Below are 14,760 nucleotides of genomic sequence, written 5' to 3' on the forward strand. Positions count from 1 at the left end.
CGCGCGCCGGCTCGGCCCCCCGCGCAAGCGGCGATGGCGGCGGCGGCGGGAGCTGCAGCGGCGGCGGCCGCCGAGGTGCGGAAGGGGAGGGGGAGAGGCGGGTGCATGCCCGCGCGCGCGCCCGGGGGAAGCGCGCGCCCGTGCAATGCTCCGGGGGTGCATCGGGGCCGGGGGGCCCGGGCGAGACTTGCAGCAATCCGGAGGGCCAGCACCGGGGGCGGATGAGGGGACCAGGGGGTGGGAGGTGGGGGGAGTGGGCACCGAGGCGCGCGTGCAGCCGCCGGCTGCCCCCGAGTGGGCAGCGGGCGCCGGCGCTCCAGGAACACGCGCGAGGGGCACGAGGGGCCGTCCACCGGGCTGGGGGGCAGCGGGTGCTGGAGGGGTTGGTGCCCGGGGTCCCCGCGGCCTGGGGGACAAAGGGGGAGAGGCGCGTGCAGCCGGGAGGAGGGGGCGGGGCCGGGGTGCGGAGGCCCCGCCCCCTCCCCCTCCTCTCTTCTCGGTCCCTGAGATGCGGGGTCTACCGAGAGGGAGGGGGCTGATGCGGGCCCGGGGGAGGGGTCGTGCGGCCCCTCCGGGCAGCCGTGGCCGCGGAAGGGGGGCGCCCCATAGAGGAAGAGGTAGGCCCCGGAGCCTCCTGTCTCTTTCCAGGGCCCAGGCGTCCTGGGCCCCTCAACTTCCTACGGGACTGACCAGCTCTCCTATCCCTTGTGTCCCCTCCCAGGGGGAGGCCCCCGCTGAGATGGGGGCGCTGGTGCTGGAGAAGGAGCCCAGAGGAGCCACCGAGAGAGGTGAGTGCAGCAGAAACAGGCCCAGTTGGACCTTCACCTCCCCCAACACAGGATCTCTTGAGCCCTTAGCCCTGAACTTTTTCTCTTCCATTACAGTTCATGGCTCTTTGGGGGACACCCCTCGTAGTGAGGAGATCCTGCCCAAGGCCAACCCCGACTCCCTGGAGACTGCTGGCCCCTCATCCCCAGCCTCTGTCACGGTCACCGTCGGCGATGAGGGGGCTGACACCCCTGTAGGGGCCACACCACTCATTGGGGATGAACCCGAGAATCTCGAGGGAGATGGGGACCTCCATGGGGGCCGCATCCTGATGGGTGAGAGGCCAGAGAGCCTGGCGGTGAGGTGGGGCATTCTCTGACTTTGCCTTCCCTCTTATCTTGTCTCCTGCCTGCTTGCCTGTGTTTTTCAGGCCATGCCACGAAGTCATTCCCATCTTCCCCCAGTAAGGGGGGTGCTTGTCCCAGCCGAGCCAAGATGTCAATGACAGGGGCCGGAAAATCACCCCCATCAGTCCAGAGTTTGGCTATGAGGTTGCTGAGTATGCCGGGGGCCCAGGGGGCAACAGCAGCAGGGCCTGAACCCCCTCCGGCCACAGCCAGCCCGGAGGGGCAGCCCAAGGTCCATCGAGCCAGGAAAACCATGTCCAAACCAGGAAATGGACAGGTGGGGCTTAGGGGGAGGTTTGTTGGGGTGGGAGAGACAGGGTAATTAACCATAAACCTCTTGTGGGCTGCTTTTTTACAATTTACCTTCAGGTCTTTTCTTATCCAGTCACTGCTTCACATACATACCAAGGCGCTACTGTGTGTTAGTTTCTCTACTGGGGTTTAATTTGGAACAGACAGGTTTCTATCTTCCTGGGGTTTACATTCTTAGGCAGAGGGGAGTAGAAGACACTAATGTTAAAGAGTTAATTATGTAGTTAATGTCTTAATTACTTTCATGTTAATGACTAGAGAAACTTCAAATCACTTTTCCTTTCTACCTCAAAGCAGGCCCCAAGGGAACTTCTCCCTTCTTTGAAACTGCCCCTGCTGTACAGGGAAAGAGCTGAGGGCCACAGAAATGTCTGAGGAGGGAAATGACAAGAGCCACAGAATCTCAGAAGCTTTATGACAGTGTTTTTAGGGCTCTTGGCATCAGCGTTAGATGTGGGATGTGCTTGACACAGTTCTTATTATTGGCACGGAACTTCAGATGGCATTTTTGAGGGTGTGGCTCACCACCCCACCCCGACCTGGGGCTTGGCTCTAAGCTAATCCAGGCAGAACCATAGATGCTCCCTGACCCTAAGTGTGCTCCCTCTGTGCCCCCAGCCCCCAGTCCCTGAGAAGCGGCCCCCTGAAGTGCAGCATTTCCGCATGAGTGATGACGTGCACTCGCTGGGGAAGGTGACCTCAGGTCAGTCCCACCCCCCACCTACTTGCGGCTTGCTATCGCCTGTGCTAAGGGTTTAGAGTACGGGCCTCACTCCTTTCTCTCCTTCCAGATGTGGCCAAAAGGAGGAAGCTGAACTCAGGAGGTGGCCTGGTGAGCCAGGAGAGGCAGGGAACAGGGCCTGGGCCTCTCCACCTGGGGGGCTGCTCTGAGGGATCCTAGGAGCTGGGGCTCCATCTCACCCTCAAGGGAAATGGGGTGTTGGTGAGGGAGGGCCAGCAGCTTCAATTTTTTTCTTTAAATCTTTTTCTAGTCAGAGGAGTTGGGTTCTGCACGGGGTTCGAGAGAAGTGACCCTGGAGAAGGGGGAGCCCGGGTCCCTGGAGGAGTGGGAAACGGTGGTGGGGGATGACTTCAGCCTCTACTACGATTCCTACTCTGTGGATGAGCGGGTGGACTCTGACAGCAAGGTGAGAGGGAGCCAGCCGCCCTACCGGCCAGTGCTCCCCCACGTCCAGGGCTCGCTCTCCAGTCTTTCCTGCCCCACTTTCTTCTTTCTTTCCTTTTCTGAACACCCACTAACTCACTGCCCCATACTGTCTATAACTTATTTCCAGTGTGTGCCTTACCCCATACCATCCCCTTGCCCCTCTCCACAGTGATAATCACCATCCTGGACTTTGGGTTTAACATCCCATTTTATGGTTTATTTGTTGTTTGTTTGCTTGTTTATTCCTTTGCTCCTTGTTTGGTTTTATTTCACATATATGTTTGTCCATGCAGCATAATGCTTAGTCTTGCCTGTTTTGCTTTTCATTCGTTTTATCATGGAAACTTTCAAATATACACAAAAAAATAGTGAGCCCCCAGGTAGCCATCACCCAACTCCAAGGATTATCGATACACAGCTGATCTTGACTCATCTCTTCCTCCCCAACACCCACACTTACTGGATTATTTCAGAGCAAATCGCAGATACTATATCATTTTACCTAGAAATATTTCCACAAGTATCTCTAAACATAAGACCTCTTTCTGTTTTTTAAAAATTTACAAATAATTTTTTTTTTCCGCCGTGCGGTATGTGGGAATCATAGTTCCCCAGCCAGGGATCAAACCCATGCCCCCTGCCGTGGAAGTGGGGAGCCCTTCCACTGGACCACCAGGGAAGTCCCTACAGATGATTCTTTAACACCATCACCTTGCCACCAGTCAGTCTTCACATCTTCTCGGTTGTTTCATAAATGAGTTTTCGTCTGTCAGGTTTCAGTGAGGTCCACACATTGATTATTTGTCTTAGGTCTCTCTTGATGTATAGGTTCCCTATTTAAAAAAAAAAAAAGTGCCATTTATTTATTGAAGAAACCAAGTCAGTTATCCTACAGAATTCTTCACATTTAGGAGTTGGCTGATTGGGTGGGGATTAACACATAACTCTCTGCCCAATGTTGTATCACATCAGGCGTGGAACATTTGGTCTTTTATTAGTGAAGTTAAGATCAGTGGATTCAGGAGATGTCAGCCTGACTTCATTATAGCGTTTCTTGTTTGTTTTTTTTTTTAATCTTTGGCTGTGTTGGGTCTTCGTTGCTGCACGTGGGCTTTCTCTAGTTGCAGTGAGCGGGGGCTACTCTTTGTTGTGTGCGCGGGCTTCTCATCGCAGAGGCTTCTCTTCTTGAAGAGCATGGGCTCTAGGTGCACGGGCTTCAGTAGTTGTGGCTCGCGGCCTCTAGAGCACAGGCTCAGTAGCTGTGGTGCACGGGCTTAGTTGCTCCGCAGCATGTGAGATCTTCCCGGACCAGGGCTCGAACCCATGTCCCCTGCATTGGCAGGCGGATTCTTAACCACTGCGCCACCAGGGAAGCCCCTCTAACTCGTTTTTCATTTAGTGTTTTCAGTCTTGCCTCTTTATGAATTTCATCAAGAGTCTCCTACTATACGTTTGTTATCTAGAATGTATTCCTTCCTTTTCCTGTTTACTATTATGTTGCCAAGATTCATCATGTTGTTGCATGTCACCATAGCACCTTTTTTTTTTTTTTTTTTTTGCGGTACGTGGGCCTCTCACTGCTGTGGCCTCTCCCGTTGTGGAGCACAGGCTCCGGACGCGCAGGCTCAGCAGCCATGGCTCACGGGCCCAGCCGCTCCGCAGCATGTGGGATCTTCCCAGACCGGGGCACGAACCCGCGTCCCCTGCATCGGCAGGAGGACTCTCAACCAGTGCGCCACCAGGGAAACCCTAGCACCTTATTTTTTATTACAGTGTAATATGCTACACCTCCTCTCTGTATCCAGCCCTTTCCTTCCTTTCCTGTTCACACATCGTCACCAGGGAGCCCTCCGTGGAGAATTGTTGTCTTCTTGATCCCGCCTCATCCTCTGAGTCCCGGGGGTCGGATGTGTCCTGCTGTGCCTCTCTCCCAAGCTCCCCCCAGCTCAGAGCTGTGGCCTGGGGGTCACTGTGTCTTCAGCCCCACTTTGCCTCTCTTCCAGTCTGAGGTCGAAGCTCTGGCTGAACAACTGAGTGAGGAAGAGGAAGAGGAGGAGGAGGAAGAGGAGGAGGAGGAAGAGGAGGAGGAGGAGGAGGAAGAAGAAGAAGAAGACGAAGAGTCAGGCAATCAGTCTGACAGGGTAGAACTGGAGGCTGGCGTCCCCGGAGGAGTGGGGGCTTCAGGGACGGAGGTCTGAGTCCTCAAAGGAGGGGGTTATGGGCTGCGGGCCGGGCTCTTTAACGTTCTTCCTCCTCCCCAGAGTGGTTCCAGCGGCCGGCGCAAAGCCAAAAAGAAGTGGCGGAAGGACAGCCCGTGGGTGAAGCCATCACGGAAACGGCGGAAGCGGGAGCCTCCGAGGGCCAAGGAGCCACGAGGTGAGAAGGCTCCTCTGTTTTGGGGGCCCCTCCTCCAGCCCCTCCCGGTCCCCAGAGAGCATGCATGCACACACACGCTCAGCATGCACACCTGCATGTACCCCCGCATCCAGGCACCTGTGAGCTCGCACTCTCACTCTCTCTGTCTCTGTGTCAGGAGTGAATGGTGTGGGCTCCTCAGGCCCCAGTGAGTACATGGAGGTCCCTCTGGGGTCCCTGGAGCTGCCCAGCGAGGGGACCCTCTCTCCCAACCACGCTGGTAATTGCCAATTGCCGGGATAGGGAGCCACTAGGGGCGCCCTCGGGGCCGGAGGGAATGGGGAGGAGGGGAACCCCGCTGGAGCTGGGGTGTCCGTGGCCAGACTTTGGGGGTTCTGGAGCACGGAGGGAAAGTCAGGGCGGGGGTGAGAGGCCCCAGGAGGGGTCCCGGTGGGTGAGAGGCTGGGCCTCCCTCAGCTCCCTCTTTCCTCCATCCAAGGGGTGTCCAATGACACATCTTCGCTGGAGACGGAGCGTGGGTTTGAGGAGTTGCCCCTCTGCAGCTGCCGCATGGAGGCACCCAAGATAGACCGGATCAGCGAGAGAGCAGGGCACAAGTGCATGGCCACGGAGAGTGTGGATGGAGAGGTGGGCCTCTGGGCTGGTAGGTGAGTTGCCAGGGCATCCAGCCCCAGAGCCCAGCCTCACCTCTTGTCACCCATCCTCACTGCGCACAGCTATCGGGCTGCAACGCTGCAATCCTCAAGCGGGAGACCATGAGACCGTCCAGCCGCGTGGCACTGATGGTGCTCTGTGAGACCCACCGCGCCCGCATGGTCAAACACCACTGCTGCCCAGGCTGTGGCTACTTCTGCACGGCGGTGAGTGACCAGTGGGGCAGACAGGCAGCATGCCCCATGGGGGTAGGGGCTCCCAGAGCCTGGCCACATTGTTTCTCTGCCCCCAGGGCACCTTCCTGGAGTGTCACCCCGACTTCCGAGTGGCCCACCGCTTCCACAAGGCCTGTGTGTCCCAGCTGAACGGGATGGTCTTCTGTCCCCACTGTGGGGAGGATGCATCTGAGGCCCAGGAGGTGACCATCCCCCGGGGGGATGGGGTGACCCCACCGGCTGGCACTGCAGCCCCTGCCCCCCCGCCCCTGGCCCAGGATGCCCCTGGGAGAGCGGACACTTCCCAGCCCAGGTACTGGCTTTGCCCTTCCTTTCTGTCTGCTCCCTGCCCCAGTCCCCGTCTCCCCTGAACATTCACACCTTCTCCCACAGCGCCCGGATGCGAGGACAGGGAGAACCCCGGCGTCCACCCTGCGACCCCCTGGCTGACACCATCGACAGCTCGGGGCCCTCCCTAACCCTGCCCAATGGGGGCTGCCTCTCAGCTGTGGGGCTGCCACCTGGCCCAGGCCGGGAGGCCCTGGAAAAGGCCCTGGTTATCCAGGAGTCAGAGAGGTGAGTACGGGTTGACCTCGGGCACAGCAGCTAGGACTGGGGCTGGAAGTGTGGAGCTGCAGGTGTGGGAACCGATGCTTGAATCTGGCGAGTCAACCCCTTCTCCCTCCCTCACCATGGCAGGCGGAAGAAACTCCGTTTCCACCCCCGGCAGCTGTACCTGTCCGTGAAGCAAGGGGAGCTGCAGAAGGTGATCCTGATGCTGTGTGAGTATTCCACTCCTTCGTTCAGCAAACCCTGCCTGAGCACCAATTATGTACCAGTCACTGGACTCGGGGCCAGGAGGGCAGCAATGAAGAACGTCGTCCTTGCCCTGAAGGACTTAGTGTGGTGGGGGAATAACCCGTGATGATGGGGACTGGGGACTGTTCTGAGTGCTTATGCACGTTCACTCACTTAAATCTTCCCAGCGGAGGCCCAGAGAGGTTAACTACCTTGCCCAGTGCACAGCAGTACTAAGGGGCAGGGGCAGGGCCATTTGAACTCAGGCAGAGCTGGTGCTCTTAACTTCTTACTCTGATCAGTGCTGTGCTGCAGTGGAGGTGAGCACAAAGAAGGCCCAGGAGGGGCCCCTGACTCAGGTTGGGGCCCTGAGAAGCCTTCCTGGAGGAGGTGCCACCCGCCCCCTAGCTTGCTTACCACCTGTCCCTCCCTCTCCCGGTGTGGTGGGCCCTCCCCGCAGTGGACAACCTGGACCCCAACTTCCAGAGCGACCAGCAGAGCAAGCGCACGCCCCTGCACGCGGCTGCCCAGAAGGGCTCTGTGGAGATCTGCCATGTACTGCTGCAGGTCAGCGCGGGCCCAGCCCTGGGACCCCCTCCCCTGCCCAGCCCCTCCCTGGTGCCAGCCCGCGTGCCCCCTCCTTGCAGGCTGGGGCGAACATCAATGCTGTGGACAAGCAGCAGCGGACGCCGCTGATGGAGGCCGTGGTGAACAACCACCTGGAGGTGGCTCGCTACATGGTGCAGCGCGGGGGCTGTGTCTACAGCAAGGTGCGCAGCCGGGCAGGCCAGGGCCGGGGCTCAGGGCCCGGGCTTGAGGTGCCAGCCAGCCGGCTCATCTGCCTGCATCGCCCTCAGGAGGAAGACGGCTCCACCTGCCTCCACCACGCAGCCAAAATTGGGAATCTGGAGATGGTCAGCCTGCTGCTCAGCACGGGACAGGTGGACGTCAACGCCCAGGTCAGCGGCCGGGCTTCCGGCCCAGCCCCCTGGGGTCCTTGCCTCAGCCTCAGGCTTTAGGTCCCCTTTCTCCCTCGTCTGACCTCTGACCCTTTCCCTGCATTTCACACTGTTCCAGTCTGTCCCCATCTCTTTTCCCCCCTTCGTTTGTATTTCTCTTCATTCTCTTCTGTTTCTTTCTTTTTTCTCTTTATCAGTTTTCAAAATGAGTTGCAGCCTTAATCTCTGGCACTGTCCAGTGAGATTCCTTACTAACTCAGTTTTTCACGGGTTGGAGGTGTTTTAGTCTGTGTCATTCTTGATCTTTGGGGTTTTTTATTTAATTAATTTTTATTGGAGTATAGTTGCTTTACAATGTTGTGTTAGTTTCTACTGTACAGCAAAATGAATCAGCTGTACATACACATACATCCCATCTTTTTTGGATTTCCTTCCCATTTAGGTCACCACAGTGTGTTAGGTTCCCTGTGCTATGCAGTATGTCCTCATTAGTTGTCTATTTTATACATAGTATCAATAGCGTATCCCAGTCTCCCAGTTCCTCCCACCCTCCCCTTGGTATCCACACGTTTGTTCTCTACGTCTGTGTCTCTATTTCTGCTTTGCAAATAAGATCATCTATACCATTTTTCTAGATTCCACATATATGCGTTAATATACGATATTTGTTTTTCTCTTTCTGATTTCCTCCACTCTGTATGACACTCTCTAGGTCCATCCATGTTTCTACAAATGACCCAATTTTGTTCCTTTTTATGGCTGAGTAATATTCCATTGTATGTATGTGCCACATCTTCTTTGTCTATTTCTCTGTTGATGGACACTTAGGTTACTTCCTTGTCCTGGCTGTTGTAAATAGTGCTGCAGTGATCATTGAGGTGCTCTTCTTGATCTTTGAATTGTTCTGTCCTTTGTCCAGAAGAAGCCCCTTGCCATAGGCTCCTGTGGCTTTTGAAATGACCCAGTGGACTTTGAGAGCATCCTTTTCAGCACCTATCCTGCCCCAGACTCAGGATCTACCATTTCTCTATGAAACTCTGGTTCCTTTAAATGGGAAATATTTTTTCGAGACTACAGTCTGTGTACCTAGGGGTGGTCATTGTTGTTGGGTTCCTGCTTCTAGGACCTTTGAGTGGGCAGGCAGATCGAGGAAATATGTATTTTTTCTTTTTTCTTTTAATTTTTTCTTTTTTTAAAATTCACTTATTTACTTATGTATTTATTTATTGGCTGTGTTGGGTGTTCGTTGCTGCATGCGGGCTTTCTCTAGTTGCGGCGAGCAGGGGCTACCCTTTGTTGCGGTGTGCGGGCTCTAGAGCACAGGCTCAGTAGTTGTGGCGCACGGGCTTAGTTGCTCCGTGGCATGTGAGATCTTCCCGGACCAGGGCTCAAACCTGTGTCCCCTGCATTGGCAGGCGGATTCTTAACCACTGCGCCACCAGGGAAGTCCCAAGGAAATACATACTTTTTAAAAAGAGAAAAATCACTTCGCGGCCTTGAGCAATAGACACTCACTAGTCCCATTTTGTAAACGAGGAAACAGAGACCCAGAGCCGTTAAATGACTTGCCCAGGGTTCCACAGCCTGTGAGTGGTGGAGCTGGGACTCTGAGCGTGAGCCTAGCTCCGGAGCCTGTGCTCTTGACCCCATCTGTTTGGGTGAGCAGGGCTGGAGCTGCCTCTCCATCCTCCTCCTTCCCTCCCCACCCACAGGACAGTGGGGGGTGGACGCCCATCATCTGGGCCGCAGAGCACAAGCACATCGAGGTGATCCGCATGCTGCTGACACGGGGCGCCGACGTCACCCTCACAGACAACGTGAGAGTTTGGTCGGGATGCGGGAAGTGGGTTCAGCCCCCGCCCCTGAGCAAGGTGCCGGCTGGGTTCAGACCTCTCCCCCTGCCACCTCCCCAGGAGGAGAACATCTGCCTGCACTGGGCCTCCTTCACCGGCAGCGCCGCCATCGCAGAGGTTCTCCTGAACGCCCGCTGCGACCTCCACGCTGTCAACTACCACGGGGACACGCCCCTACACATTGCAGCCCGGGAGAGCTACCACGACTGCGTGCTGTGAGCCCCCACCCCGCCCCCACCTGGACACTCTGCCCCCTCGCACAGCCCCGGACCCCACAGGCTTCCCGTCCCCTCCCAGGTTGTTCCTGTCCCGCGGGGCAAACCCTGAGCTGCGGAACAAGGAAGGGGACACGGCGTGGGACCTGACCCCTGAGCGCTCTGACGTGTGGTTCGCACTCCAGCTCAACCGCAAGCTGCGGCTCGGGGTGGGCAATCGGGCCATCCGCACTGAGAAGATCATCTGCCGGTGAGCCTGGGCTCTCTCCTTACCCAGAGCGACCTCCGCCCCCTCCCCCGGCCCCTAGAATCCTCTGAGTCCCCAAAACCACCTCTGTCCCCCGTCCGCCCGCCACACGCACACGTCAACTAGATACCCCAAATAAAAATAGGCAACATCCAGCCGAATTAGAATTTCGGGTGAACAGTGCATACTTTTTTAACGTCAGGAGTGTCCCATGCAGTATTTGGGACATACCTGTACTAAAAAATTGTTTCTTGATACTCTGAAATTCAGATTTCACTGAGTGTCCTGCCTTTTATCTGGGAACCTTACTCCCCATGCCCCAGTGAACCCCCAGAACCACCCTCTTCCCTCACCCAGCCCTCTCCCCACCTAGGGGAGTCCTCACCCCATGCTTTAGCCACCCAGCTCCATCTCCCCTCCTGCCAGGGACGTGGCTCGGGGCTATGAGAACGTGCCCATTCCCTGTGTCAACGGTGTGGACGGGGAGCCCTGCCCCGAGGATTACAAGTACATCTCGGAGAACTGCGAGACGTCTACCATGAACATCGACCGCAACATCACCCACCTACAGGTGAGTGCAGGGCCCTGGGCCCTCCTCCCAAAGGGACACCCAGAGCCACCAGGTACAGCTGGGCACGCTGTGGGCCAACAAGGGCACCTGGCCAAGGTAGTGGGGCTGAAAGGGAGCTCCGGTGTGGGCTTGCATCCACCTAGGGAGGGGGTCCTTTTTCTAGGACACGTGAAGGTATCACATGGGCTCATGGTGGCCCTAGAGACACCCCCATCAGCAGCATCTTGGTTCCCCCTCATCCGGGGACCATCACCCTCCCTGTCCTACAATGTGGACCCTAGAGAAAGGACAGCAGTTGTGGGGCAGGGAGCACTGGAATCTGAGGGGCCAAGGCCGATTCTGGGGGGTGAGCTGACCCTACCTCCCACCCCAGCACTGCACATGCGTGGATGACTGCTCCAGCTCCAACTGCCTGTGTGGCCAGCTCAGCATTCGCTGCTGGTATGACAAGGTACGTGCCCTCGCCCTGGCCGCACACACACCCATCCACTCCTTTGGGGGAGCTGGCCTCTGACACCAACTCCCTGGGACCCTGTCCCTCACCTTCTACCCTGTGGGGGAAGCAGCGAAGAGGGCAGGGCGAGACCTGGGATTCCTAGGCTGTTGCCAGGACAGAGAGGGGCCTGGCCCAGGTATATGCAAACCCAGGGCAACGGTTGTGTGTTTCCTGTTGGATAAACTAAGAGCATATGTGGCCTCCCCCAGCCTGTCCTCCCTGTGTCTGGGTTGGGGTCAGCAGTGGATTTTTCTGTGAAGTCTTGGGAGTCCTGGGCAGGTGAGGTGGGCACCACACAGAAACCACTGTCCTCCCCTCCCTCAACCCCAGGACGGGCGGCTGCTCCAGGAATTTAACAAGATCGAGCCCCCGCTGATTTTTGAGTGTAACCAGGCGTGCTCCTGCTGGAGAAACTGCAAGAACCGGGTAGTGCAGAGTGGCATCAAGTGAGGCCCAGCCCCTCAGCTCCCCTCACTCCCCCTTTTCCCTCCTCTCCCTCGGGGCGCTTCCAGGTCACACCACTGAATATCACCCTCTCTCCCACCCCCAGGGTGCGACTGCAGCTCTACCGGACAGCCAAGATGGGCTGGGGGGTCCGAGCCCTGCAGACCATTCCCCAGGGGACTTTCATTTGCGAGTGAGTGGTGGGGAGGGGGTACTTTGGCTCCTGGGGGCGTGGGGGCTGGATGCAGGGCCACGGCTGACGCCCAGGCCTCCCTCTCTGCCCTCCTCCGTGATGGGTCCCAGCTCTTCCTGCTGCCCCCACCCTGGCCAGCCTCCTCTGACCCCCATCCCCAAGCCTGCGCTCTGGCCAGACCACAGTGCCTGCGTCTTTCCCTCCCCTTCGGTGTACTTCCGAGCCTCACACTCCCTCTTCCCTGCCCTTCCCCACTGCGGAAAGTCCCAGTCTTACAGACAGACAGAGCTGGGTGTCCTTGGCCAAGTTCACAACCTCTTTGAGCCTCATTTTTCTTGTCTGCAAAATGGAGGTGATAACAGCTACCTTTCTGTCCACCTCATCAGGGGCCTCAGGCCTCTCCATCCATCAATTCTTTCTCTTCCCAGTATCCGTTACCTCTTCCTGTCCCCTGGCTTTTACTCCATGGCCTTCAAACGTAATCTAGGTCTCCTTTGGCCTTAAGACAAAAAAAGAAGAAAAGTCATCCAGCCCCAGTTGCCTGTTTAAGGGACCATTCATTTTTCCTCCATCATGTCATCTCTCGATTTGACTGGGACACGCGACCCCTTCCTCCTGGGCCTCAGGTTCCCCATCACCCACTCACTGCTCATCCGTGCCCACATCTGCCTCTACCCTCACCCTCTGCGGATGCTGCCTCCCAGCAGTCCCACTCCCTGACCCGCGTGTCTCAGTCCTCATTCTCCTGGCACCTGCCGCCCCCCCTTAGCTCTGGCTCCCATGACACCGTCCTCACCTGCGACCCATCCATTCTTCCTCTTCACCAGCTCCTCTCCCTCTACTTTCCAAACGTGGGCGTGCTCACCCCCAGTTCTTCATAGCTCCTGTGGCTCCGTCCCCTCCCCGCTGTCCTCACCCCTCTCCTGTCCTCAGCCCAGCGTTGCCCCCACCTGCTGGGTGATCCCTAGTCCACAAACCCCCGTGTCTACGCCTGAACAGATTTCCCCACCCAGGCCGACTGCCCACAGATACCGAGCCCTTCACCCCAGAGGCTGGGCGCCGCCGTGCTCACCCGAGTCATCCTCTGGTGCGGCTCGAGCCCCTCCCTCTAACTTCCCCACCACCGCTTCTCCAGCTCATCCCTGGCCCCGCTCTGTCGGTCCTGCCTGTTGACCTAGTTGTCTGGTGGGACCCCAGCTGGCGGGAGTGTGTCCTGTGTGTACCCTCACGTGCCTGTGTCCCCAGGTTCCTCCTCCTGACCCCCCTTCTGGTTGGGGGCCACCCACCCCCTCCCTCCCAGATGATGTCCGCTATCCTTGGGGGCCCACTGTGCCTTGGGTCGCCCACCCCAGCCCCAGCTGTGTTGATCTGTGAGATTCACAGACAGCTGACAAACAGTGGAAGAGGAATCCTGGGGCTGTGGGGGGAGACAGGGCCTGGAGCCTGCTCCCAGTGACCCCTGCTCACCTCCAGAACCACCACTCCCTGCCCAACAGGTATGTCGGCGAGCTGATCTCTGATGCTGAGGCTGATGTGAGAGAGGATGATTCTTATCTCTTCGACTTAGACAACAAGGTGGGCAGGAGACCCCTCTGCCGCCCTCCTCTCAGTCAGCAGATGGAAACCTGAGGAGGAGGGGCTGGGTAGTCAGGGGGGTGGGGAGGTTGGCCCAGCCAGCAGGGTGGTGGTAGATGTGATGAATGACGCCCTCCCATCAGGATGGAGAGGTGTACTGCATCGACGCCCGTTACTACGGCAACATCAGCCGCTTCATCAACCACTTGTGTGACCCCAACATCATCCCCGTCCGGGTCTTTATGCTGCACCAAGACCTGCGATTTCCACGCATTGCCTTCTTCAGCTCCCGAGACATCCGGACCGGGGAGGAACTGGGGTGAGGCGTCCTGCGGCTCGGCCAGGGTGTGGGAGATGCAGCAAGCCCAGGACCAACAGCAGGCGGCTGGCGAGTGCCTGGTTTCCAGGCATGGATTAGAGCAGAGCTTGTCCGATGTCTCTGTAAACAGAGTCCTGAGCCTCACAGATTCTGAGTCCGTAGGTTTGGGATGGGGCCTGAAGAATCTTCACTTCTAACAAGCTACCAGGCAGTGCTGGTGCTGCAGGTGCATTAGAACAGAGGAGGGCTTAGAGCCCATCCAAAGATGGGGGTGGGTGCTTTGGAGTGGGTCTGGGTCCCACAGACCTCTTGTGCTTCCCTGACAGGTTTGACTATGGTGACCGCTTCTGGGACATCAAAAGCAAATATTTCACCTGCCAGTGTGGCTCTGAGAAGTGCAAGCACTCAGCTGAGGCCATTGCCCTGGAACAGAGCCGCCTGGCCCGCCTGGATCCCCACCCCGAGCTGCTGCCTGAGCTCGGCTCCCTGCCTCCCGTCAACCCCTGAGAGAGGACCACGACCCCCACCCCAAGCCCTGGACAGCCACCTCCGCCACTTGCTGCCCACACCTGGGGGTGCTACCGTCTCCTCTCCCCCACCCCTTCGCACATTCCTCAGTTAGATCCCAGCCAGGCCCTGGAGGTCTGACAGCCCCTCTCTCCCAGAGCTGGTTCCTCCCTGGGAGGGTGACTTCAGGGCTGGCCACACCCCTGTTCCCCACCCTCAGCTGAAGTCTAATGAATTGAAATTGGGCCTCTGTGCTAACCAGTTTCCTTTGTTCTCAGTAAATGTTGGGTTTATAATAAACTGGGTGATTGTTGGCGGAAAAGCACACACAGCCAGAGGGAACGTGGGTCCAAGGGGCAGAAGGAGGATGAGAAGCAGGCTGGACAGGTGTGGCTGGTGTGGATTACCCTCCAGGGGAGGGGGAGGGTTGTGAGGGGATTACGGTGGGGCAGGGTCTGGTCAAGGGCAAATCTCATCTCCACACTTAATCTTTGGCAGGAGGGTGTAGGCGTGACTGTACTACGCTTGAAGTAGTTTGCAAAATTCTGAAGGGTTTTCTTAGAGCGTGGGAGTCCTTCAGGCCATGGTCCACGAGGCCCGAGCAAGCAGCCCTGACCTGACCCACGTACCAGGCTTGCCTTCCAGCTTCCAGCCCTCCAGCTCAGAGCCTAGAAGGAGGAACT

The 14,760-nt window shown here is 57.6% G+C and overlaps 1 protein-coding gene across 5 annotated transcripts; it reads left to right on the top strand.

Moving 5' to 3' along the window:
• Positions 1 to 14,377, top strand: EHMT2 (euchromatic histone lysine methyltransferase 2; the record flags this gene model as incomplete). Of its 5 annotated transcripts, XM_081247171.1 has the most annotated exons (28): positions 1 to 75; positions 722 to 788; positions 885 to 1,103; positions 1,199 to 1,452; positions 2,106 to 2,190; positions 2,279 to 2,319; positions 2,480 to 2,635; positions 4,659 to 4,796; positions 4,917 to 5,031; positions 5,189 to 5,290; positions 5,510 to 5,658; positions 5,748 to 5,891; positions 5,978 to 6,213; positions 6,294 to 6,476; positions 6,600 to 6,682; positions 7,159 to 7,265; positions 7,346 to 7,468; positions 7,556 to 7,657; positions 9,370 to 9,474; positions 9,571 to 9,725; positions 9,808 to 9,975; positions 10,399 to 10,543; positions 10,917 to 10,994; positions 11,370 to 11,485; positions 11,590 to 11,676; positions 13,173 to 13,251; positions 13,395 to 13,570; positions 13,897 to 14,377. In XM_081247171.1, 28 exons carry the CDS (start codon positions 34 to 36, stop codon positions 14,075 to 14,077), a joined length of 3,636 nt encoding a protein of 1,211 aa, XP_081103297.1. In that variant the 3' UTR covers positions 14,078 to 14,377. The 5 variants fall into 5 exon arrangements, 4 of the variants coding, with proteins under 4 accessions (XP_081103297.1, XP_081103296.1, XP_081103294.1 ...); XM_081247170.1 differs by lacking the exon at positions 5,189 to 5,290 and having other exon boundaries at positions 11 to 75; XM_081247168.1 differs by lacking the exon at positions 1 to 75 and having other exon boundaries at positions 146 to 788.
• Between the last annotated feature and the right edge of the window lie 383 nt (positions 14,378 to 14,760).

Source organism: Mesoplodon bidens (genome assembly GCF_964165515.1).
Source record: "Mesoplodon bidens genome assembly, chromosome: 10".
NCBI classification, from domain to species: Eukaryota; Metazoa; Chordata; class Mammalia; order Artiodactyla; family Ziphiidae; genus Mesoplodon; species Mesoplodon bidens.